This window comes from Dysidea avara, chromosome 5, assembly GCF_963678975.1.
Source record: "Dysidea avara chromosome 5, odDysAvar1.4, whole genome shotgun sequence".
Lineage (NCBI taxonomy): Eukaryota > Metazoa > Porifera > Demospongiae > Dictyoceratida > Dysideidae > Dysidea > Dysidea avara.
In genome coordinates, this window is record NC_089276.1 from 28,797,164 (window position 1) to 28,823,677 (window position 26,514).

Consider the following 26,514-nt stretch of genomic DNA (forward strand, 5'->3'; position numbering starts at 1 on the left):
GGAAAGAGGCATATCATATCATATAGCCACATAATTATACCTATACATGTTTCCAGGAAACTTTTACAATGCTTCATGCAGACCCTGTTCCTAAGGTGCACAGTGCTGGTCCTATGGGATTATGGGTCTGACTATCTGACTATCTAGAGAAGCAAAAGCCTTTAGATGCAGGGAATAAGAATATCAATGATGTATGAAGTCTGTTGAATGCAGAAAAAATCTCAGCACTTCTAATAATAAAGGACTGCTGTGTATAGAATTCGTGAGAGAGAGAACCATCATTAGTGATGAAAAGATGTACAAGAACAAAACGAAACAAAAGGCACATGAGTCTTTGGACAATATGCGACCACAAGTGCCCCTTGTAGAGAACCACACTGAGGTCAAATTTACTTTTGTATAATCATTACAATGGCGGATCCAGGATGGGGCATTTGGGGCAAATGCCCCCCTCCACCTTGTGGAGGAGCCAGCCATGCTTCTGATTAAAACAGTTAGTAAATTTTATGTCAGGCCAACCAAGATCAGTTTAAAACTTACGAAAATATGCACATTTTACTAGCATTTATTACAAATTCACCTGAGACCAAAGCGAACCGAAGTCAAACTAACTGTAAAATAGTCACCCTGCACCTTCGTGCGTACTAAGCGCCTCTAAAAATAATTATCGTGTTGCTGTTGTTTAAGACATTCAGAGCCTTTTAAACAGTTTTAAGACTTCACAACCATCTGAAAAGGCCAAAATGGCAAATATCAACAGTGAGACACCACTAAGAGGTGATTATTTGCTGCTTTAAAAAAGCAGCACTGAACTATAATAGAGAATATGGTTCTCCCCATGCATGCAACCACCTACAACTTACCCTGTTTGTGCCCCTCCCCTAGCCAGCTCCTGGATCCGCCCCTGCATTATGTGGCGGCTGCATCAAAATTAGTAAAGTGCTAGTAAAGAGGAAAACCGTAGGGAATATGGGTTCAGTTCTGACTAACTATAGTACGTGGAGTCTGGGGGGGCATTGAAATGTAAAGATTGAATCTGGAAGCAATTTTAGGGAAATGGTTAAGATCTGGAAGTAGCTAATTTAAGAACATATAGTAAGCTGAAGGGACAAAACTTAAAAAATAAAAACTACGTATATAACACGATGGCAATTTTATTTTATATAGTGCTTGGACTGTAAGAAAGAAAATTAAAACTAGTTGGATTGTAAGGAAATTTTTAATCAAAGAGCTTAACCATGAAATGGAACATTTTTGAAAATGGCTACGTATCTCAAGATTGGATCTTGGTTAGTTAAATTCCTGTAGCTAGTACGTAAATTGTAAATAGTTAAGATGTACAACATATAACTTTGAGTTTATACTTTTCTGTTGTGTAACTGGCTAACTATTTTTGTTTAAAGGTTACAACTAGCCCAATCACCATTTAGCTACAACTAGCTTTTTGACCCGACCATTTTTAGCCCCTGTAGACTAGCACTTTTATTTCAGTTGCTCTTAAGAATTCATATATACTTTTAATCTTGCTCTTATTTAAGCCATGATTTTTACTAACAGGGAAGTAAATATAATACGAACGCTCTATTGGAGTGATTTGCGTGTATAATCGGAAGTGTCACATGGTGTAATTTGATATGTGCGGTGTCACGTGAAACCATAGATACATAATCTATGGTGAAGCCTTGTACTGGTATACTCTGGGCTCACTGAAGTGATTACTCTTACGATTATCGTCCCGATCGTCCCTCTTATATAGAGGCCACTTTGAGAGTAGGCTATAAAAGTGGCAATATGGCGAAAGTGTTTAGACTCCTCCTGTGTGTACTGTTGTTGATCGTCTCAGAAGCTACTGGAGAAGATCGTCCTAATATTATATTCGCAATGGCGGATGATCTAGGATGGGGTGACGTCCAGTATAACAATGGTAAAGCTGCCACACCCAACCTGAACGAGATGGCACACTCCCCCAACACCATACTCCTACAGCGATATTACAGTGGTGGTCCAGTGTGTTCACCTACTAGAGGAACTGTATTAACAGGTAGGAACCATAATAGGTATTGTGTGTGGAGTGCTAACGCTGGTGGAAACACTGCTGATTTTGTTAGACCTGAAACAATGCCTCTCCCTCTATCAGAGATCACTGTAGCAGAAGTGATGAGACAGGCTGGTTATTCAACTGCCATGTTTGGTAAATGGCATTTAGGAGACTTTAAAAAACTTGAAAAGGGAAATGAAAAGTGGCCAATATCTCATCCAGGGATGCACGGGTTTGACGAGTGGTGGTCTACTGAAAGATCTGCTGGATCATGTACCATTAATTGTGGGTGTTTCTCTATTGCTACTTGTGTAAATGGCCACTACAAGGAACCTCCAACATGTACCAATTACTACACTTATACCAACAACTCTGGGGACTTGGAGGAATGGCCGGATGCTATTCCTGGAGATGACACTCATTTTCTCTTTACACTTGCAGAGAAGTACATTAGGGAACAGGCTAAGTCGCAAAAGCCATTCTTCCTCTATCTACCTTTCCACACAGTTCATATCCGTTACATTGCAACAGATGAAATGAGAGAGAAGTACCTCAAACAAAATTATACTGAGGAGCAAGCAGATTATTTTGGAGCCATAACTGCAATGGATGAAGTCATTGGAGAACTGCGTAGTCTGCTAAAAGAGTTGCGTATTAAAGATAACACTTTATTTTGGTTTGCTAGTGATAATGGAGCACTGCACAATAGCCCAGGTAGTGTAAATGGTTTACGAGGATACAAGACTTTATTGTACGAAGGAGGAGTCCGTGTTCCAGGAATGATAGAGTGGCCAGATGTGATCAGTAGTAACAAAGTGTCATGGTTCCCAGTAATATCTAGTGATCTACTACCAACTGTTCGTGATATACTGGGTGTTAAGCCTAGTGATGATCGTCCAATAGATGGTATTTCTATACTTCCATTTCTGCAAGGGAAAATGGACCACAGAAATCATTCCATATATTGGGGCTATGACATCCATGGTAACTTTAATGGCAAATACAATATGTCTACCAGTGGGGACCAGTATAAGCTGATGGCTACTTATGAGAATGGTAAAGTACTTCGTCATTATCTTTATGACTTGTTGAATGATCTTGGGGAGACTACAGACTTAAAGGATAAGCTTCCTACTATAGCCAATAAACTACTAAACCAAATTGAAGAGTGGAGGAAGTCTGTGATGGAAAGTGTTGATAAAGTTGGATGTCTTGGAACTGGTGACATTTCATATTTTAATAATTAGTTAGCTGCTTGTTTAGTATGATCTCATGTTAATACTCATGTACATGTAATACCTTATTGACTTACACTTAGTGTACAAATTGTGATATCTGCTCGTAAGTAATTACAAGTGGGGGAGTAGAGTATCTGCCTATTTGTATTATGTAGTGTCACAGTGCCAAGCCAAGCCTTTAAAATTAACCAAGTCTTAAAAGTTACATGACACTGAATCCTTTCAAGTAAATGGATTAATGTTTTATTGCTTGTTATTTTGATAGCTACCTCTTAATGTGTTTTTATCACCTTATCTAATTATGGGACAGATGTAATTATGGCAAGATGATACAATTGTGGCAATGTGTATTGGAGATTAATCACAAGTTATGGTGGTCAGTAAACTTCCTATGGCAAATAGCTAGTAAACTTCCTGAAGGCAGTAGGCATTATTCATTAGCAATGTATAACAATTGCAACAACCATACAGTAATGAGTACTGATACATTCAAGTTAAGTGAGATCTTCCAAGCCATGCATCCTAGCATGTTTTTGGCTGATAACAGTTTACTTGTTAGAATTTTTACGGTGCGTATAGGTACACAGAGATACACCAGCAATTTTAATGAAGATGTGTATACCAAGTGTGTTCATGTAAACAATTATTTTTTCATCCATAAAGAAGGACATACTTCTTCAGTAGACTGCTTCCAATTTACACACCATAGCACTGCTTAATTGTTACTTGCATATTTCAATTAACTAAGACTCTGGTGACTGCAGATTATGAGAAAGTATTTTCAAACAGTCTAAACTTGTTTTGCAAACAAAGTGTCTCCGGAACACGTGGCTTATACCAGCATAAATCTCAGCCTGTCTCCCTTCTCAAGTGTCACTGTGGAATGGGGCACAAGCAATATCAACAATCAGTTTAATAAAGCTTAGTTTAAGAGTCTATTCCGGTCATCACAGGGACAAAGTTTTCAAACCTTGCTAAGAAGGTGGCTGCATCATTTGTACACAGTTCGCACATTTTGGAAATTTTCATAATGGCCAGGTTTCAATGTATATATGTGCTATTGTGTTTTGACATATATAGTGTGAGTAGAATTCTTCATATATGTAGCTATGTAGAGAGGCAGTAATACTACTTTTCTATAAATTATGTTTGGATGTTAATTATCTTAAACGATTTTGTGCACAAATAGAGAATAGTACATTGAGAAATTGTTGCAATTAATCTAATGATGCCATTACCAATCATTTTAATAATCACAGCATCATCATTATTCTGGCAAACATAATTCAACAATGCAATGTAATTAAAATTTTATTACAAATTTGCCATATTGTACAGTGGTGGTTCTACCATTCAGATAAGAGAGGTTATATATGTATATAGTATTATCATAACCATTTTTGGAAACTGTATATAGGTATCAGTAGCATATACGTAGCTGTACAATTGATGTAATTATATGAAATTGTATAATTTGGGTTGTATCAGGTAACTGTTCTATTAAAATACGCTTATATTGATTTTATGCATTAAAGGTCCAGCAATTATAATTAACTTTGTAATTAATGTGTGTTACAAAAATGAGTGAAATGCAACAGTTAAAACAGCACCAGAAATTTATAGCTATTATGCACAGTGAGCAGTATAGGAGTATTATCAAGGTTGAAGGTTTGAGTAAGTGGGTTATCAATTCTTCAACAAGTTTGCTAGAATCAATCAAAAACTATGTATATTAAGTGAAATACACATTGTTTAGCCACAACTAGTTATTTCATATAGGTTACACTAACTATGGCATTTTATAGTTCAATGCATAGAATTTCAACTTTGGTTATTTCTCAGTCCTTTCCTTTGCTGCTTCAATCATTACATTATCATAGTTTAAGATACAGTTATATACACATTTGGTTTCAATTACTTACCTAGTTACTATATATATACAAGTTGAAAATTTGAGAGAGGGTCAGGTAGCTTCAATACCTGCTAATATTCCCTATGGGTGATATATATTTGACATAAGGCATGAATATTAGTGAGACACATGTGCCTGAAAACATCATGATTAATTCTAATACATTATAGTACTATATTTTTGCTTCTTAAGGTTCTATTGTCAGTTATGGTATTAACTCTGTGTTTTAAAACTGAAAGTCCTAAACACCTATGAAATAAGTAGTTACTTCTAAATATGGTAGGAATATGGAAGTGTGACGTAAAATATAGCCTTTGATTTCTAATAATAATATACATCTATACTTCTGTGTAGTTTAGAGTATTTGAACATGGAGTTAGAATCAAATCAGCATAATCATTATAATTATACATATACGCATCAAAATGTTTCAATCCAGGATAATAACAACCACTGCAAGGCTTATTGATATTGTAGATTTCCTAATTCTGACACGATAACATATCCAGGGTAGTTAATTTGAAGTACAACATGTGCAAGCAACAGCAGAAAGTAATGGCAAGAAGTGACAGAAAAAAGCAGCAACAGCAAGCAGTATAATAGTAGCCACAAGGACTATCGCTTAGGCAAATACAATGCTCAGGCTAACCGACCCAAACCTGTACTAGTAAAGTTCTTAAGATACATAACTAACCTTCTTAATTAGCAACAAGAGCAAGCTATCCAAACCAGTGTTTGTGAAGCCTGATCTTTCCTCTGAGGAAAGAGCCATGGAATCTATGCTATTGAAAGAAAGAATATGTTTGATAGAAAGGGAGTAGCTAGGCAATTCATAAAAATTAGAAACCAGAGCTTATTTGTGTTCAACAAACTTCATGCCAAATTACAAAATCAACAATTGCAATTGGTTAAGGTTACGGTATAGTCACGGGCAATCGTTCAAAATTTTGAATGCCTATCGATACTTTTTGAGAAGCCCATGAAACCAGTTTAGCAGCGTAAAAAGTTTTAAATGAAGGTGAAGCCCTTCATATTTAATGATTTTGTGTAGCTACAGTGTAGTTTGAGGCAGGTGGAACACTACAATTTGTTGTAGTAACACAAGTAAGCCAGCCCGTACATCGCTCAGCTCCAGCTGTCACTACCATGTTTTTCCGCCGCCAAATACAGCAAAAGCTGTAGGCTCTATTGGCTTTTCTGGGGCATAGTGATATTGTATATTACATTCATTAGGTCCTGTGGAAGCGTTTTTGGCGTGTTTCTTCCCAGTGACTCAGATACATGCCTTCAAAGAGCTTGTTTCACTCGAAAAAACTACTAAAAGTTCAATAAAACGTCTATACAACCAGTAACTTAAAAAATCGCTTCCACAGGACCTAAATATTTAAATTGTTTAGCCACTTGTGTTGAAATTATAAGGATTCAGTAATCTGTTAGTCTGGTTTTTGGCGGCGCGTTTTTATAAAACATCGCTCTATTGTAGACCACACACCCAAGAACAGTCGTTGTTCTGTAGTAAAAACAAACAAGCACAATTAGTTGTATTCCTAACACAACATAGTTGTTGAAATTATTTATCCCTGCTTGGTTTAAAGCAGGTTTTGTAATTTGTTCCGCCCACGTATTTTAAACTATTCCGTAACCTTAATGTATCTCCAGCTTCTGCTCAAACACACAGCAGGCTATGAGTACTTCTTCTGACCAAGCTTCAAATTGACTACCTATCAGTATATAAATTCCAATATAGATTGTGATTCACCATTGTCTACCCCTTCCACTAATACTACTGATACGCAAAATCCAGATACTCAAGATTGTGCACGTGTCTCAGATAGCAAAATTACCCACAGCAAGCTTAAATACTAAGTCTTAATTGTTGCAGTTTAAGCTCAAAAAAGCAACTTTTTTGGCTCTCATCACTGAACATGAACAGATATAATTTGTGCATGGTTCTAAATCTCATCTAGATGAGTCTTACCTTTCTGCTCAAATATTCTCTGAAGCTATAAAGTATTTAGAAAAGATCACACAGGAGGAGCTGGAGGAGTTTTTCAATGTGTACAGCAGAAGATCCAACGCTTAGTGTTGATGCAGAATTGATCTGGGTTAAAATAATTCTCTCAAACATGAAACAATTGTGACCGGATTTCACATAACAAGGCTTCCACACACACAAAATCAAACTTACGTTTTTACCAGAAATGGATTGCTGGCCTAATACACTATCACATTCCACACTGTACTTCCTTCAGGACTGGCAAGTCTGGTTTCTGTGGCAGCTTTCTTCCGACCCTGTCAAAGCCACGAGTGGGAGATTGGCGTCATTGAATGGCCATGGCTTTGAGATAATGGTGTGTAGTGAGCTGGGACTTCACAGAGAGCTCACCAATAGTGTTCTCGGTCAATTTGGAGTGATTTGAGGGCCATGGAGAGCCCAAACTTGGCCTCAGGATTCCAATCGTCTTCTTACTCCATTTTATACCCGTATCACCTGTGATATTATTACTCACTCGAGAAAAGCTGCCCAAAACAGGGCTAATTTTGGGTATCAGAAATGTATACACCCACTCAGTGATAGCTAGTAAATAGATGCATACTTGGTGCAAATTTTGTTTGCACAGCTGTAGGCACTGGGAAGTTATTACACAATGATTACTTAAAATCGCCATATCTCCTAACGAAGTTTTGTGCGTCGAAGCCGGGTTTTGTCAAATTCAGTCACAATTATACTTGGGTTCATTTTATCATCCTCCAGATCATAGATCATATCCCAAACTGGAACTCCAGACATCACTAAATAAATAAATTAATCAATCATTTCGCTCACCCGACATCATACTCCTTGGTGACTTTAATTTTCCTAGTATTGTTTGCAGCATCAGCAGACAGCAGCAACAGCAAGCAGCAGCTAGCAGCAGCTAGCAGCAGTAAGCAGCAGCTAGCAGCAGAAAGCAGCAGTTAGCAGCAGCAGCAAGCAACAGAAAGTAGCAAGCAGCAGCTAGCAGCAGCAGCAAGTAGCAAGCAGCAGCAGCAAGCAGCAGCAGCAAGCAGCAGCAACCAGCAGCAGTAAACAGCAGCAGCAAGCAGTAGCAGCAGCAAGCAGCAGCAGGTAGCAGTCAACCATATTAGTAGCAAACAGCAGCAAGCAGTAATTACAGATCCTCAAACTTCCAAGACAGTGTAAAAAGAAATTGGTACAGTTATTTCAAGAGGTTAGCTATGACCCTTTAATTGTTTCCCTTTCTAGATGTTCCAGTTAGCCCAAACAATTGCAAACTGAGGTTTAATGAGGCGTGGCAATTGTAGATGTCATGTGACTTAATTATAGCTACTATACTAATTGCTTGCAGCCACACTCCCGTTTGCCGATTTTAGCTCGTATGGGTTCAGACACAGATGCAGTTTATAGAAAGGACTTGTATACTAGCACTTTGTGTACTTCCGGTTGTGCTCTCCAACTCGGACATTGCTGTTGAAAGTCGTCCTAATGTTATCTTCGCAATGGCGGATGATCTAGGATGGGGTGACGTCCAGTATAACAATGGTAAAGCTGCCACACCCAACCTGAACGAGATGGCACACTCCCCCAATACCATACTCCTACAGCGATATTACAGTGGTGGTCCAGTATGTTCACCTACTAGAGGGACTGTGTTAACAGGTAGGAACCATAATAGGTATTGTGTGTGGGGTGCAAACACTGGTCAACAAACACGAGACTTCAAAATTCCTGAAACAATGCCCCTCCCTTTATCAGAAATCACTGTAGCAGAAGTAATGAGAGATGCTGGCTATTCAACTGCATTCTATGGTAAATGGCATTTGGGAGACTTCAAAAAACTTGATGGTGGCAATAAAAAGTGGCCAATATCTCATCCCGGACAACATGGGTTTGACAAATGGTGGGCCACTGAGAGATCAGCTTCAACTTGCACCCTCAATTGTGGATGCTTCCCACACTCTAAATGTGTACTAGGACACTATGGTAAACGTCCAGCATGCATCAACTACCACTCCAACAAGACAGCTGACACCATTACATCATGGAATGATCCTATTACTGGAGATGACTCTCATTATATTTGGTACTTGGCCAAAGGATTTATTACAAAGCAGGCAGAATCCAAAACACCATTTTTCCTCTACCTTCCTTTCCATACTGTTCACATTCCTTACATAGCAACAGATGAAAACAGAGAGAAATACCTGAAACAAAACTATACTAAAGATCAAGCAGATTATTATGGAGCCATCACTGCTTTAGATGAGGTTATTGGAGAGCTGCGTAGTCTGTTGAAAGAGTTAGGAATTAGGAATAACACTCTAGTATGGATTGGTAGTGACAATGGGCCAGAACGCAACACTCCAGGTGAGACCAATGGGCTAAGAGGTCGTAAACGCATGTTGTATGAAGGAGGAGTCCGTGTTCCAGGAATGATAGAGTGGCCAGATGTGATCAGTAGTAACAAAGTGTCATGGTTTCCAGTAATATCTAGTGATCTACTACCAACTGTTCGCGATATACTGGGTATTAAGCCTAGTGATGATCGTCCAATAGATGGTATTTCTATACTTCCATTTCTGCAAGGGAAAATGAATCACAGAAACCAGTCCATATATTGGGGCTTTAATATCAAGGGTAATTTCAGTAATGAATACAATATATCTACCAGTGGAGACCAGTATAAATTGATGGCTACTTATCAGAATGGTACCGTACTTCATTATGAGTTGTATGACTTGTTGAATGATCTTGGGGAGACTACAGACTTGAAGGATAAGCTTCCTACCATCAGTAATGAACTACTAAACCAAATTGAAGAATGGAGGAAGTCCGTGATGGAAAGTGTTGATAAAGTTGGATGTCTTGGAACTGGTGATACTCTTCTCAAACAAGTGGCTACTTTTTCTACATAAATATTATACCAGTAGTCAACTAATGATACTGTTGTTATACTTTATAATAGTAATAAAAAGAATTACATATGTGACTGGATTTGACAAAACAAGGCTTCCACACACATCCAATGCTTTGACTTGTAACTTGACCACTCAGTATGCTATTGGCCTAAAAGTTTCACAAAATGAGTCCATAGCTAGCACTATAAAATAACAGGTGAAATTTTCAAACTGATGGCACACTCCTACTGTGAGTTATGGTCCTTCAATATCATAAATCTGGATGTGTGTGGATTTGTCACTTGAAATCTGTTCACATATATTGATATATGGGGTGTATCCATTCACTGGACTGGACTGCTGGACTCTCATAAAGTTTGCTCAAATACCTTTTCCAACCACTAAAAATTATTAGCTATATGATCCTTACTTTGTATACCACACACTCAGAGTTCTCAGTGTCTTGTCTTGCATTTAGAGGCACATACAGCTAATTATAACTGTAGTCTAGTTTTAGTGGTCTAATGGTATGATAAATTTGTAATCAATGTAGGTTGAATTCTTAAAAATTTGTACACTACATTTAGTTTTTCTTACCTGCCTGTTAGATGGTGTTTGCATGCATTGGGAAGCATTCAGATTTCTCTGGCTAACTGAACACTGCGCACTTGTTGCTATTTACAAGCATTATAAACCCAGGAGCTGGCCAATCTATATATGTTACGTATGTGTTAAAATTTCTCTTTAGTGTTTACTGTCACACTGATCCATTTAGATTCTCAACACTTTTGCTGCTACAATTCATGAATAGCCATAACAATTATACATTGTAGTCATGTGTTTATATTGCATACTTAGCCTTGTATTTCGCACTTTATTGGCTTCAAAACTTGATAGCTGCCACAATTTTTACAGCATCTTTGGTGTGCAATATTGAAGGAAGTGCACGACACAGTACTTCAAGCAGTCATATTATATCATAGTATTGTATGTATGTGTGCATATACTGTATAAGCTGAGGATATATAGTGTACTATATATTAGAGCTAGCTAGGAGCTAATTTAGATAAAGATACCTAAACAACCTATTATAATTAAGATAACAATTTTATTTATCGAGATAATAGTAAATTTCCATAATTTATTGTATACCAACCACACTCAGATGGAAAGCCTGTGGAAGTGTTGAATTAGTTGGGGCCCGGCGTTGATAAAATTACTAACTTAATTGAGTACTACATGATGTCAAGTCAATGTAAACTGCATACTAAACATTACTCTATTATCAAGATAATATCAATTATTGAGATAAAACGGTTGTCACTTATTGAGATATAGATTTTATTATTATCACACAGCCCTGTTTACTATATACAAGTAAATGGTACTCACACAGTTATAATGCATATGCATGTGTACATATAAAAAATTAATGATAGTTTGTGTCTTTATGCTTACTGGGATACAGTCAGACTGGTGATGACCAGACCACAACTGATCAAGGTGATTATAGCAAATACTACTACAATGATTGGATGACTGAACACTGTAGAGTATGGTGTGTAGTAAGTGTCCTCCTTCCATCCTAAACCACTGCTCTTTACCTTCCTACTAGAAATCAATAGAGGTAGCTCTTCATTAACTGGCAAACGATGAGTTGGTAATAAAATGTGCATGAACCCCACTGTTGCATGAGGCCATACACTTGGGGTGTCTCAAGGTTAACCCTAGTTCCAAGTTGAGAGGTCTGCATTTAAGTGTGTTAAGCACCTCTAGAATAATTATTGCTTTAATCAATACAAGTGCTGTTTTGCTTCAAAACGTTATGTGAAGGCCTGCATTAGTAAGATTCAACTGTGAAACAGTGTTCAGAAGTGATTTTTACTGATTCATTGCTAAGCTATAGATCTATGTAGCTATAGGCTACAGAGTTGTATTAGCATTTACTCCAGCTGGACCGTGTACAATTCTCAGCAGTCTCAGTCTGGGTCACAGTTTTTGAAAACTTCCTGAACCTGAAGCTTCCTCTGAAAATTCCTAGATCCACCACTGTATATACCACAAAGTTGAAGTTATTTTTGTGTGCATTTTAAATCCTACAGTGACCTTAAGATCCAATCCTGTGTATGTCTTCGACAATCCACTATTATGATTATGATTATGATTATGATGTGATTTGGGTTGAGGCTTAGAAGCCTGTACACCCATTCAATTACATACATATACATACATAAATTAGATGCAATGAACAAAAATTAACTATGAATATAATTATTACATTAACATAAATTATGTATTGCCTTATAATACAGTACAATACTTCAGTACAATAGAGTATTTGGTTAAAAATAGCTTCCATATTCAATCTTGTGATAGCTATATTCTAAAAATTTCCAGAGGAAGCACCACCCCAGACCCCCTAGCTGGAAAATTCTACGTATGCGTACTCTACACACTGCATGGTGAGTGTATACTTGCCCTCTCAAACCCTCTCTTCATTGTTACTGTTTGGATGGTATAATTTGAGCCATGACTCCCATGAGACTGTAAAGCACACTAGCTATACCTTAAGCCAAGCAATACACTAAATTTAGCAATTTGGTATATTGATGAATTTACCATATAATTCATGAATTGATGTATTAGCAAAAACCAATCTCTAAAATTGCTAATTTAATATACCACTACATTAAGGTAGTTCAAACACAAAATTAATGGCAAGTATTGATCATGTGTAGTGGCATCCTTCTCCTTCCTGTTCTTTATGTAAAGAATATATTTTTGGTTACTGGCTGTGCCCTTATATGACACGGTAGTATTACAACTGTTCAGGAATAATTATCATTATTATACTTAGGTGACTCACAGTGCTTTACAAGCATTGTGAATCACTTAAACAAAGTGGCATCATTTTCAGTCAAAAATATTGCCAAATTTACTGAATAGGAGGCTAAATTTGCAAAATTTTTCTATGGGGGAATCAGTGCCCCAAGACACCCTAGATAGACTATGCTCCGCATGCTGAGTGTGCTTTGCACACTATAGCTAGTTGCATTAACCAGTTGTCGCTTTTCTTAGCCAACTAACCATTATGTTAGCACTCCTCCTTCTGAAATCCTAGATCCGCCCTGTAGTGTTCAACAAAAATACAGTATTCACAAAAAACAATAACAGTGACTGTTGATAGAAGATGATAAAGGCACAATAGACAGTTCAGGGCTCTGGTGCAGGAATTACTGCAGCGATAGTAATGTATAATGGGTATTATGAGTCGCTTAAGTTAAAAGCATTCCTATCACCTAATAATGTGAAGTCAACCCAATTTCCATACTACTTGTAGGCAAAGGTGTACCCATAAACTACACTATCCTAAACTTTCAAATATTGTCCTACCATGTGATGGGCTGTATGATCTTTTCTCTAAAGCACTGTAAATGCTCCTATTATGAGTCAAATGGGGGTATTATGAGTCACAATATTCATTACTTCATAAGTTCATTATTTTATATCCAATTGTGGTAAATGTTGTGGAAATATTTACAGGCACTCTAAAAACACTGTATTTGACTTGGTTTTTGCACTTTATATCTTCATACTCCTTACTACATGGTGAGGGGTACATGTAGCTAATCTGGAGCAGTATTCCTGCTTAATGAACTGTGTTATCTCTTAATTGGATTTGTGGTTAGCTTATGATCACTTTCTATGTTGATCTGAAGTGGTGTCATCCATTTCTTCCTAAATCTAACCCTCTGAGCATATTTTAAGCTATGCAACCCTTAACACCCTCTGACCCATAATACGTACCAGCATCTGCCTTAATCATAAAAGTCAGTTAAGAGATATTCTGATGTTGAGGATATCATACAGTGTTGACACAGACAGATAATTACAACGATCAGATACATTAGGTGAGGCAAACTTGATTACTTGTTTCTCATACACAAAAAAAATGGATTTACATGCTGGAGGGAGGTCATTTTTCATTATTAAAGAAAATGCTCCAAATCAGACTGTCTGTTACTATAAAGGCTGGCTAAAGCTTTGTAAAAGTTAATATACTTACGTTTTACCATCATTTCTGAGGTGCAGGAGACGTTTTGCTGCACTGTAAAAAGATAGCTAGCCTTCTTAACAGCAATAATGAAATTAGAGGCGGTGGGGTAAACAGGTATGTGGGCGGGGATGAGAAACTATTTATCAAGCCAGTTTGCCTGGCCTTGTAATATCTGGCTATGTGATGCCTAGCTAGCTACACACAACTTCTCTCAGCTTTACTTAGACAATAACTAATCAAACAATAGCATACATACAACAGATATAGATCAGCTACAACAATAGAACAATATGAAACCTTTATTTTTTTTTTTTTTTTTATTTTAACTGCTTTTTAATGCAGGCAAGGCCTGCATTAATGGTCTGTGGGCAACTGGTGTCCACAGCCAGAAAAAGTATACGTACAACTTACAATTACAATTGAATGTATAAAATTACAATCAAATTAAGTTAGCTGGCTAAGGTTATTACATACATTTACATTTGGTATATAGTTGAACTATCCTATAATTTTAAAACTTACATGTGTATTTAATAATAAACTTACTTATATAGCTAAGTACTTATTTTAAGAGAGAGCAAGAAGAAGAAGAAGAAGAAAAAAAAAAAGATTAATTACTGCTGAAGTTTGGTGGGCGAGGAGACTTGGAGCAGGTACTACAAGGGCAAACAAAGTGCATACTGTGGGGATTGTCAGAGTTAAAATTGTTTATAAAATGCTGCCAGAAGGTCTTGAGTAACTGTGATTTAATGGTGGGAAAAGGTTGATTTAAGTCAAGTACTGGTAGACTGTTGTAGGTTCTTGGTAATCTGTTAAAGTAGAAGTTACTTTGTTTGTTGGTTGATGTGAAATTGTGTTGAAGCTTGTTACTGGTGGAGGATCTGGTAGGATTGCGGCAAAAGTTGACATAGTTACTGATATTGAAATGATTAGATGGATGCTGGATTGATTTTACGAAGAAGAGTATGTCATAAAGATCATAGGTGTACATCAGTGGTAGTATGTTAAGTTTGATAAGACGTGTTTACAACAAACCATAATACATTATAGGAAGCTATTCAGTTACAACCACACATTAACAACCACATATTAACTATAACATGCAACTACAACCATATATTACTACAGCCTTGGACTGGTGGTATTGCTGTACTACATCCTGTAAAGTACATAGTCGTTGTTCAGAAGATCACGTGACTCGCAGAAAGAAAATGATATCGCAGTGGATAGTTTTTCTTTCGCTGTGTACAACCTCAGCAATTGCTTTGGAAAATCATCCTAACGTTATATTCGCAATGGCGGATGATCTAGGATGGGGTGACGTCCAGTATAACAATGGTAAAGCTGCCACACCCAACCTGAACGAGATGGCACACTCCCCCAACACCATACTCCTACAGCGATATTACAGTGGCGGTCCAGTGTGTTCACCTACTAGAGGAACTGTATTAACAGGTAGGAACCATAATAGGTATTGTGTGTGGACTGCTAACGCTGGTGGATACACTCCTGACTTTGCTAAACCAGAGACAATGCCCCTCCCCCTCTCAGAAATTACTACAGCTGAAGTGATGAGACAGGCTGGTTATTCAACTGCCATGTTTGGTAAATGGCATTTAGGAGACTTTAAAAAGCTTGACGGTGGCAATAAAAAGTGGCCAATATCTCATCCCGGACAACATGGGTTTGATAAATGGTGGGCCACTGAGAGATCAGCTCCAACTTGTTCTCTCAATTGTGGATGTTTCCCACATGCAGAATGTGTATTGGGCCATTACAAAGAGCGTCCATCATGTACTAACTACCATACCAACAAGACAGCTCACACCATTAAATCATGGAATGATCCTATCACTGGAGATGACTCTCATTTCATGTGGTATGTTGCTCAGGACTATATCACAAAACAGGCAAAAGCTAAGCAACCATTCTTTCTCTACCTACCCTTCCACACTGTTCACATTCCTTACATTGCAACAGATCAAAACAGAGAAATGTACCTCAAACAAAACTTTACTGAAGGCCAAGCAGATTACTTTGGAGCTATTACTGCTTTAGATGAAGTCCTTGGAGAATTACGAGGTCTGTTAAAAGAGTTGGGAATAAGGAATAACACCCTTCTCTGGTTTGCTAGTGATAATGGTCCTGAGGTTAACACTCCAGGTGTGACTAATGGATTGCGAGGGCATAAACACTTGTTATATGAAGGAGGAGTCCGTGTTCCAGGAATGATAGAGTGGCCAGATGTGATCAGTAGTAACAAAGTATCATGGTTCCCAGTAATATCTAGTGATCTACTACCAACTGTTCGTGATATACTTAGTGTTAAGCCTAGTGATGATCGTCCAATAGATGGTATTTCTATACTTCCATTTTTACAAGGGAAAATAGACCACAGAAACCAATCCATGTATTGGGGTTTTAATATCAATGGAAATTTCAGTAATGAATACAATATATCTACCAGTGGAGACCAGTATAAATTGATGGCTACTTATCAGAATGGCACTGTACATCGTTATGAGTTGTATGACTTGTTGAATGATCTTGGGGAGACTACAGACTTGAAGGATAAGCTTCCTAGCATCGGTAATGAACTACTAAACCAAATTGAAGAATGGAGGAAGTCCGTGATGGAAAGTGTTGATAAAGTTGGATGTCTTGGAACTGGTGATACTCTTCTCAAACAAGTGGCTACTTTTTCTACATAAATATTATACCAGTAGTCAACTAATGATACCATTGTTATACATTATAATAGTAATAAAAAGGATTGCATATGTGACCGGATTCGACAAAACCAGGCTTCCACACACATCCAATGCTTTGACTTTAAACAACTGTAACTTGACCACTTAGTGTGCTATTGGCCTATAAGTTTCACAAAATGCATCCATAGCACTATAAAATGACATGTGAAAATTCAAACTGATGGCACACTCCTACTGTGAATTATAGTCCTTCAAAATCATAAATTTGGATGTATGTGGAAGCCTAGTTTTGTCAAATCTGTTCACATATATTGCTATATGTATATGTACGTAGCTACTAATTCTCTGTTGATAATATAGTCACTGAATCAGACACTGATATGACTCAACAATGTTGTGACTGCCATGTACAGTACTGCAAAATTGTGTATACAATTATAATTGCACAAAGTCTTTAATAATTTTTGACATGTGTCTAAAGTACTTATGGTGCTGCAAATTCTTTTACAATGGTATGTGTATTGTCTGCACCTCTCAAATTTTTTCACAAGATGAAGCAACAACTGTTATATTAAACAATTAAACGTAGCAGCTAGGTGTGTTAAAACTTCTCTTTAGTGTTTACTGTCTCACTGATCCATTTAGATTCTCAACACTTTTGCTGCTACAATTCATGAATAGCCATAACAATTATACATTGTAGTCATGTGTTTATATTGCATACTTAGCCTTGTATTTCGCACTTTCTTGGCTTCAAAACTTGATAGCTGCCACAATTTTACAGCATCTTTGGTGTGCAATATTGAAGGAAGTGCATGACACAGTACTTCAAGCAGTCATATTATATCATAGTATTGTATGTATGTGTGCATATATACTGTATAAGCTGAGGATTTTAGTGTACTATATATTAGAGCTAGCTAGGAGCTAATTTAGATAAAGATACCTAAACAACCTATTATAATTAAGATAACAATTTTATTTATCGAGATAATAGTAAATTTCCATAATTTATTGTATACCAACCACACTCAGATGGAAAGCCTGTGGAAGTGTTGAATTAGTTGGGGCCCGGCGTTGATAAAATTACTAACTTAATTGAGTACTACATGATGTCAAGTCAATGTAAACTGCATACTAAACATTACTCTATTATCAAGATAATATCAATTATTGAGATAAAACGGTTGTCACTTATTGAGATATAGATTTTATTATTATCACACAGCCCTGTTTACTATATACAAGTAAATGGTACTCACACAGTTATAATGCATATGCATGTGTACATATAAAAAAATAAGAATAGTTTGTGTCTTTTATGCTTACTGGGATACAGTCAGACTGGTGATGACCAGACCACAACTGATCAAGGTGATTATAGCAAATACTACTACAATGATTGGATGACTGAACACTGTAGAGTATGGTGTGTAGTAAGTGTCCTCCTTCCATCCTAAACCACTGCTCTTTACCTTCCTACTAGAAATCAATAGAGGTAACTCTTCATTAACTGGCAAACGATGAGTTGGTACTAAAGCAGTCCCAAATGTCTTGTGACAAACATATTGTGATCGTAGCTGGAGTGCTATTGGGAAGAAGTAACAAATGAACAGTCCAAGAAGGCCAGCATATTTGACAATAAAAACAAGGTTGGCAATAAAGAGGGACCCTATGATTGGTATAACAGTGTACACAAGTCGTATTGCTATCAACATCACTTTCCCATATTTGTGCTTGTGAAGTTGTGTACTGTCAGAACCAGTAAACAACATGAAGAGATTGTTACTAACAGTGAACACACCCAAGGGGTAAGCAGAACACACATCCAGCGATGGGAAGAAAACAATGTAGTAAGCCATAACACGGAGTGCTGTGGAAGAACTGTGGTGAGCTATTTCAACCTGTAATACAATAAAGATTTTTTATCACCATTAAATTGAGTACAACTATACCAGTACATGCAGTAGATAGCTTACCTGAAGTTGTACAGTATACCACATGTTATTACATTGCATGCACAAAAATTCTAAGCAGTATAATTGTAAAACCAGCTTCTCCTGAAGCTACTAAAATTTTAATTCCTGAGGTAATTAGGATGTGAAATAATCACCCCTCAAGAGTTTAATCTGAACACATTAACACCTGCAAAAGTTATCAGAGTTTGTAACATAAGTTATTAGAGATGCATGCTGTTATCACGCTCATAGTTATCACATCATGGACGGCTCCAGTATATTGTGAGAAGTACACTAACATGCCAAACATGTCAAGCATTCCTTAGGGGGGGTTGGGAGCATGGTTCTCCCAGGGAAATTTTTGAAATTCAAATTCTTTGAGATTGGATGTGAGAGCATATTAAGCAAGTAAATTATTAAATACTATTATATTAAAATGTTTGACTGTTGTATCTTGGGCTGTTGCTTGACTGTTGTTCTATTAGGATATCTTGATCAGCTTGACCAGTTCCAGAAACTCCTCTGGAGCTGCACAGTATAGTGTGCATGACTGGAGCACAGCCCAAGTACAACAAAACATCATTTTGCAACTCACAAAGTTTAGTGTTGCTGTCTCCTGGATGCTACTCTTAAACCATAGTGACATAGTTACTCCGAGGGACAAGTACAGCACTGTGGTTGAGATAAACACAGCACCAAAAAATACTTTCATCCATTCCTTTGCCTTGATGGGTTGAGTCATTGATGGTATCCCTTGATGCAGAATTTGTGCATACACAAATATGGGAATAACTAATACCCATCTTGTGAAGTCAAATTTCAGTATCTGATGGCCATAACTGTGGTAGGAACTGTTAAAAGTAGTAGTTGTATTGTAAGGATTGTATTGTGGTTGTGACACAAGATTAACAACAGAATAAATAATTAAACATCCAAATGTGAAGAACCTCATCAAACCTAACAAAACTTGTAGGAATTTCTGTTCAGTCAACTCCACCAGTGATAGTGGTATTACTATCAGAGCAAACAACATGATACAGAAACGATAAGCTCCTAAACATCCTCCACTTGGAATAAGATTATTGTGAAACTCCTCTTCATCACATTGTGACAGTGAACCAAAGTTCAGAGGTAAATTTGATGCCCATGCAGAGCCAGCCACAGTACAGCCAGCCCATGTACCACTAAACATATACAGACAGAAAACCACTAGGTAGGCATATTTCATGTACCGACCAAAGAAAATTTCTGACATTTCACTTTGTTCAAACTTTCGAGTCAGCAGTAGATGAAATTTTGGCTTCTTTCTGATAGCACTGTCAGTACTGTTGCCATTAGACTTAATGCTAGCACTTCCATCTTGCTTTTTGATGCTTTCTTGCCAATCAATGATTGCCTGATGATAGATAACAGTGATTGTATAATTTGCATATCTACCTTACTGTGTAATCTGGTGCAGTTGATATTTCACTACAAATGAATCAAATAGGAACATTTGGCTGGAGACAACTTTGGTGAATTTGGCAAATGACCAGTGTTTTGCCAAACTAAAACTGTTACAAATTATCTAATAGCTAACAAATTCGCCAAACCTTTTCTCAACAAAATCCTATTGCAGTAAATTATTTGTCAAAGTTTCTTTCCACCAAACTTTCCTGCTATACAGTACTACATAATGTACATTCAATTTGATTGAACTCAATATTGGCTGATATACATGAATCGAAAATGTTTATTCTTGGCTTAATACAATGTTGTACCAACAGCTATAATGAATGACACACCAACATATCACATGCATGGCTACAAGTTTCTGTAATTTATTGCTGTAGCTATTTGAGGCTCTTAAGATATGTATACAATCCAATATTTTCCACTTACACACACACAACACGTGTGTGTATGCACGCCATGCTACACATACACATACACATACTTATACAGTCCATTTCAGGTTACGTTGCTTGCAAATACAATTGAACAATTCACACACATGATTTTCAAACGTGATCAAGTGAATGCTTACGTGCAGTGCTTTAATGTGTTGAATAACTACCTCAGTATGCCCCTGGCATTGCCTAATGATCTAAGAAGGCAAATAATGTTGTGTTATTAAAAGGAGCTTGGTTGAAAGGAAACAGCTCACGTGTTCGAGCATTCACGTTTGTGTGAATGTCCAATTGCATTCTCAAGCAACCTGAAATTGACTATAATAAATTGTACACTGGTAGGCATCCCAGTATCCAAGATATTTTAATAAAAAAATTCTTCATAATATTCCCAATAAGAACCCTGGCACAATAATAACAACATACGTTTAACTTAGGATTGCTCTGTCATCTGAGCTCCAATGGGGATGAAAATCACTATGGGGTTTGTCCATATGCTAATCATCATGGAAGTCTTAGCTTTATCATGCGTGTTATGTTTTGTGTTTTCTTGTACTCTTTTAAATGCTCCAATGGTAATGTGTACAGAGTACTTTGAAACTTTAAAAATGTACAGTTAGATGGAAGGTATTCACTGATGCTTACTTTAAAGTGCTTATAGTTACTTTGCTCAGCTAGGTACAATTTTCTGATGGCTGTGTCACTAACTCAAAATGATTATAAACCACTTCAAAGTCAGCATAACAATGCCACAATTGAAACCACAACCCCATCTTAGGGTATTGTAGCATCATTGTAACACCTCCACGTTGTTTACCTTACTTGAGATAGCCACTTGGTTATGGGTATACACCATTGTATTGAGAAGCGTGTGCAGTAGGTGAAACATATTTGCTCACCACAAAGCATACAAAGATCACTGAGATCCTATAAACCCTAAAGTTACCCTCATTATTACATGTATAAACTTGCAGCTAGAAGCAACTGCAGTTTCAAGACAGTCAAGGTTGCCAGATGGCTTTTAAATTCATCATTTGTGCCATTTTTCCTTTAAAATGTATGGGGAGCTCCAGAGAAAAAATGTACCTTATTTCAGTTTTAAAACACTGTGCATGACAAAGTAGCTATTCCCAACCCAACAAACTATATATTTCTGTGATCGGCAATCATACTCTATCTATTGAGCAAATAAAAACTCCAGAATTTTAAAACAATTGGGCTGGAATGTCAAACACTAGTATTAAAACACAGTCAGGTGATGGCTAATTGTTAAATAAATAGATATGGAGCTATAATGTGAACACATTTGAAATTCTATGCTCAATGCTTTGTATTATATTTGCTGCTGGTGTGTCAAACATAAGCCAAAGGGGCACAGGCACTGAAAGTTTTACACAAAAGGCACAAGCTCATGGTACTCATAGCTTGCTGGGTTTCTTGCGTGTGTGATAGCCGGTTTTCTATGTGACTGAGTCGATATGGGCCATCTTGCATCAGTAAGTTTTTATTGCACAGATACAACCGGCTATAGTTAGCTGTATGGGTGCAAATGTACGCAATGTAGGGAAGGGTACTGTAATCTGAGGCGTAGCTAAATATGCATATTATAGCTACGGCATGCATGAAGATACGCAGAGTGGGAGGGGCTGCATCTATATAATATACTGAAGTGCGTGCCGGTGCATCATACCTAACTCACCTGCGATCTAGACATTGTCTCAACAATCCAGTTGGCGGAGTTCCAACTAATAAACGAAAGCACCAACAGCGTGATGCTAGCAGTGAGGGCGCCTGCACGATAGAATGCATACGGGACACTCAGAAACCCTGTTCCAACGATGTAGTTGATATTAAAGAAAAATCCGCTGATGAGACCTACAGATTTCGGTTCCTTAGTTTGGTCCGTTCTATCCTTCTTGCTACCAGATATCCAGGTGGTCACGCGGTTCATCGCTCTTCGCCCAACAGATGAATTTTAATTACCAGCTTTATGACGTAATAATATGTAACGGAAAGCACGTGACAATACCTCGAGAAGGGAATTTTGCTCGAAAACTAGCTACCTACTTCAGAAACTAACATTGCACAATATGCACTGCGGATTCAGCGCTCTCATCCTTGTGAAGGAGCCATACATTTCTCGACTTTGATTGAAATACTAAACCTTGTCAAAATCAATTTATAACATGCCATTTATTGCAAACTGACTCACCTGTAACCAAAGCCAAACCAGATGTCCAGCAAAAACTATCACTCAGCATCTTCAGGCGTACTAAGCGCCTCTATAATTATTGTTTCTGGTGTTAAAGGCATTTGTAAACAGCTTTTAAGACTTCACAACTAACTGCAAAGCCTAAAATGGTAAAAATCAATAGTGATTAAGAGGTGGTTATTTCACAAAGGCAGCCAACATAAAGAGAACCTCTTCTTTGCAACCACCTACAATTTATCCTGTTTGTGCCCCTCCCCTGGATCCGCCCCTGTGAGCTAGATTGTTCTAGCTACATACCTACTTGGGATAGTGGCTGGCGCAATGTAAAGGGATAGGTTGCATGGTTTCATTTAATATATATGGTGGAACACTAACACCTAGTGATAGCTATCATCACAGTAATCAATGTTGATGATGCTGGAGCTCAGTTGACTATAATAGATAAGTTTCATCTTTATGAAACTGATTTACTTATTTATATAGCTAGCTATCAATAGAACTACTCAACTACAAGATATTAAATACCACAAACTTTGTTAAAATGGTTCATGCATACGAAGGTTTATAACTAACCACATTAATTTAGCCATGTTGAGGTCATACATTATTGATAAGTAGCATAAGTAGGTACGGTAGGTAAGTAAATAAGTTTATTATTTGCACGTATTGTTCAATTACTCTGTTTGTCAGTGTTTCTGTCCATCAAAAGTCCTCAAACTCTTTTGAGTACTTGACAGTCGATGATGTCTCTATAGCCTTTTCTTTGTATTGAGGAAAGTTACTGGTGTCTGCTGGTCCACTGCATTTAGGAATAATCGGAGGTTCGACCTAAAAACCACCATCAGGTGAATAATTTTACATTCTTTGTTTCATGTTCTCTTCTGCATGGCAATTTTAGGACATTAGAGAGTTTTTGATATTCTGCAGTTAGAGTTTGCATTTTATCATTTTTGTTGTTGGAATTTGCATGCTTGTTGATTTCAGTAAAGTGCTGTGCTATTAGTGCATGAATTGCATTTTTCACATGATATAATAACTGTAGCTGTGATGCTACTGTAATTCCAAGGCATAAAAAGTACAATGACAAGCTAATTTTTTATTTAAAATGTCATGCACACAGAGGCAACTACCCAGCAAGTATATATTTTGCTTGCCAAGACACTGACCAATATACATACTCCACCTCTTATTGAGATGGTACTAATAGTTGTGGATTTTTAACTAAATGAAGCACAGCAACTGAGTTGTGGACTGCTGAGGACTGGTGTAGATGTCAAATTATATACGTATAGCTTATATGTAACTGATACAAACAAAGTTCTGGTCTCCTGTATCCTATCTCTAAAATTAATACTAAAAGCAGTTTGTTGGAATGTTTGTGAAACACTCACCAGTATTCATTGCCTGAAATAAAAAGTGAAGCACATTGTTTCGTTTATCCTTCCCGTGGTTACCAAAAGTTTGTTTCAGTTATTCAACTTTGCCAACATGTAAATTTCTTCAAAGCCAAAATTTGAGCTACCCTGTATACAAGAAAACTGTTCATACGTATATCAAATGTAATATGATTTACAGGGTGATGCACAGAAGTCTAGTGAGTTTGTGAAGTTAATCTTTGGCTGTTCCACTTTATACAGTTGTGATATTTTGTGCAGCTGCATGTAAAGCAATTAGAAGCAGATGTATATTTTAGAATAATATTTGTAAGGATTTTACACCTTGCTAATTGATTTGTCTTAAGTTTTTTCTAACAAACCTTCTTATTAAAAATAGCCATCCAGTCAGTTTGCTCAAACCACTGATGCAGTTTAATGTCAGCAACTCCATTCCTCAAGTTACCCAGGCGTCTACTGACATCAGCCTGGAGAAGATGGTATACAATATTCTTCAGCTCCTTTGAGAAGTGAAGTGGAACACTCAGCTACAAATGATATTATGTTACAGTTAAAGGCATGAGCATGCAGTAGAATGAATCACCTTGCAAGCAATTATCTTCTCAACAGTTGTGTATTCGTCATAGCCAAAGAATGGCGTATAGCCAGCTACCAGCTCATACACCATTATACCAAACATCCACCAATCCAAGCACTTTGTATAGCCCTAAAGTAGTCACTGTCTCTTACAGTAATAAGGTGTATTCATTTCTTAGTAACCTTAAATGTAATTAGTTCTGGGGCAAGGTACTCAATACACCCTACTACACTCCAACTGCGTCCTTTGGTCCTCTTAGCAAAGCCAAAGTCAGCCAACTGTTATCGAAGAAGGATATATTTGTAAGTTATTGTGTGATCATACTTATGTACTTTCAGATATCCATCAAGACCAACCAAGATGTTTTCTAGTTTTAGATCTCTGTATGGTTTGATATACATTGATAATGCTGTTGAGGTATTTATAATGACTACACTCTTCCATACCTGTGTATTATGCCCTGACTGTGCAAGTATTCAAGTGCCAGGACGATCTGTGAAGCATAAAATCTTGCATCTTTCTCACTAAACTGTTTAAACTTTTGCAAATATGCAAACAATTCTCCTCCGGGTACATACTCTAGTATCAAGTACAGGTTGCACGAATCCTATAGCGAGCAGGTACAGGTGCTAAATAAGTAGCTATTTAACAATAATTTTTTCATGGTCAATTAGAATGATGGAATGCTTTGATGCATTTAATGTTCATAATCAAGTGATCACCCCACACAATTTCGTGCAATAGCTACAAAATCTGTACATTAATAATGTCAACCCTATGTGTGCTCACCTTAAAGGAGCAATAATATTTGACTGCAAATTGACAATCAATGCTTTTCAAGATTTTCTTTTCATCTTTGACATGCTCAACCTGTTTGCATTTAACCACCTACCACATGAATATTTTATTTAGTGGAGGACTTGATTTGATAGCTGTAGTTACATATTCAAATGTACCTTAGTCTTGTTTAGTATCTTCATAGCAAAGTATTGATTTGAAGGTGCATGTCGCACCAAGAAAACTCTGCTAAATGCACCAACCACAACAATTGTCCTTATCCTTTCAAATTCATACAGTCTTGGATAATGTTTCTACGATGTGGGCATACTTAATACTCATCCTAGTAGCTATGTGTTTAGAGTGTTACATACTTTGATAAAGTCCGCTGGCTGTATTAGTTCATCTGTTTTGTTACATTGTTTCGAAATGACTTGAGCCTCCTCAGAATTTCTCTCCATCATACAACACACACTATACACCTCTTTCTCTAGCTATACTCTAAAATTGTGTGAAACTGAAACCTTTCTGTACTATTATATTTTCACATACAAGCGCTTAATGTCTAATAGTCTAAGGTATCAATAACTTCTGCAAATGATTTTATATCCAACTTTGATTTACCAGGAGATTTTGATGGAACAAGAAAAAGTTGCTATTTCAAACACACAGTTGTAAAGGTGCTTATTGAAGTCGATGAATTCATACAGATTCATCTGTATATACAACTTCATCAATTTTTAATTCATCGAACCTCAATGGGTGCCTTTAAAACTGGTTGCTACATTAGTTGCATGATTTTGTGGTTTCAGCAGCATTTAATCCTTTTCAAAGTGTGAACCTTATCTTTCA

At 37.1% G+C, this 26,514-nt stretch overlaps 5 protein-coding genes across 6 annotated transcripts; 3 read left to right on the forward strand and 2 right to left on the reverse strand.

Annotated features, from left to right (window-relative positions):
* Positions 1–1,613: 1,613 nt before the first annotated feature.
* LOC136255543 (N-acetylgalactosamine-6-sulfatase-like) lies at positions 1,614–26,004 on the forward strand. The gene is made up of 2 exons (XM_066048334.1): positions 1,614–3,305; positions 25,994–26,004. Exon 1 carries the CDS (start codon positions 1,792–1,794, stop codon positions 3,283–3,285), a length of 1,494 nt encoding a protein of 497 aa, XP_065904406.1. The 5' UTR covers positions 1,614–1,791; the 3' UTR covers positions 3,286–3,305; positions 25,994–26,004.
* Positions 8,523–10,160, forward strand: LOC136256406 (N-acetylgalactosamine-6-sulfatase-like). Its single transcript, XM_066049358.1, has one exon. It carries the CDS (start codon positions 8,585–8,587, stop codon positions 10,103–10,105), a length of 1,521 nt encoding a protein of 506 aa, XP_065905430.1. The 5' UTR covers positions 8,523–8,584; the 3' UTR covers positions 10,106–10,160.
* Positions 15,440–16,855, forward strand: LOC136255161 (N-acetylgalactosamine-6-sulfatase-like). The gene has a single exon (XM_066047881.1). It carries the CDS (start codon positions 15,440–15,442, stop codon positions 16,853–16,855), a length of 1,416 nt encoding a protein of 471 aa, XP_065903953.1.
* On the reverse strand, positions 18,081–22,658 carry LOC136256661 (transmembrane protein 104 homolog). Of its 2 annotated transcripts, XM_066049641.1 has the most exons (4): positions 22,402–22,658; positions 19,409–20,209; positions 18,660–18,759; positions 18,081–18,443 (listed from the first exon to the last, which is right to left on the reverse strand). In XM_066049641.1, exons 1-4 carry the CDS (start codon positions 22,651–22,653, stop codon positions 18,181–18,183), a joined length of 1,416 nt encoding a protein of 471 aa, XP_065905713.1. In that variant the 5' UTR covers positions 22,654–22,658; the 3' UTR covers positions 18,081–18,180. The 2 variants fall into 2 exon arrangements, with proteins under 2 accessions (XP_065905713.1, XP_065905712.1); XM_066049640.1 differs by having other exon boundaries at positions 18,081–18,759.
* Positions 23,532–26,123, reverse strand: LOC136255162 (cAMP-dependent protein kinase catalytic subunit 1-like). Its single transcript, XM_066047882.1, has 8 exons — positions 26,037–26,123; positions 25,842–25,976; positions 25,332–25,492; positions 25,218–25,266; positions 25,068–25,163; positions 24,892–25,014; positions 24,671–24,835; positions 23,532–23,742 (listed from the first exon to the last, which is right to left on the reverse strand). The coding sequence occupies exons 1-8, from the start codon at positions 26,121–26,123 to the stop codon at positions 23,617–23,619; spliced, it is 942 nt and encodes a 313-aa protein (XP_065903954.1). The 3' UTR covers positions 23,532–23,616.
* Positions 26,124–26,514: the final 391 nt, after the last annotated feature.

Excerpts from the sequence above, each read along its gene's own strand:
- LOC136256406 (XM_066049358.1), top strand. The coding sequence starts at position 8,585 with ATGCAGTTTATAGAAAGGACTTGTATACTAGCACTTTGTGTACTTCCG.
- LOC136255162 (XM_066047882.1), bottom strand. The coding sequence starts at position 26,123 with ATGGAGAGAAATTCTGAGGAGGCTCAAGTCATTTCGAAACAATGTAAC. Across the intron at positions 25,015-25,067 it reads CAGAACTAATTACATTTAAG|GGCTATACAAAGTGCTTGGA; the intron begins GTTACTAAGAAA and ends TGACTACTTTAG. Across the intron at positions 23,743-24,670 it reads TGGCTATTTTTAATAAGAAG|GTCGAACCTCCGATTATTCC; the intron begins GTTTGTTAGAAA and ends GGTGGTTTTTAG.
- LOC136256661 (XM_066049640.1), bottom strand. The coding sequence starts at position 22,653 with ATGAACCGCGTGACCACCTGGATATCTGGTAGCAAGAAGGATAGAACG. Across the intron at positions 20,210-22,401 it reads AGACAATGTCTAGATCGCAG|GCAATCATTGATTGGCAAGA; the intron begins GTGAGTTAGGTA and ends ATCTATCATCAG. Across the intron at positions 18,760-19,408 it reads AGACAGCAACACTAAACTTT|GTTGAAATAGCTCACCACAG; the intron begins GTGAGTTGCAAA and ends ATTGTATTACAG.
- LOC136255543 (XM_066048334.1), top strand. The coding sequence starts at position 1,792 with ATGGCGAAAGTGTTTAGACTCCTCCTGTGTGTACTGTTGTTGATCGTC.
- LOC136255161 (XM_066047881.1), top strand. The coding sequence starts at position 15,440 with ATGGCGGATGATCTAGGATGGGGTGACGTCCAGTATAACAATGGTAAA.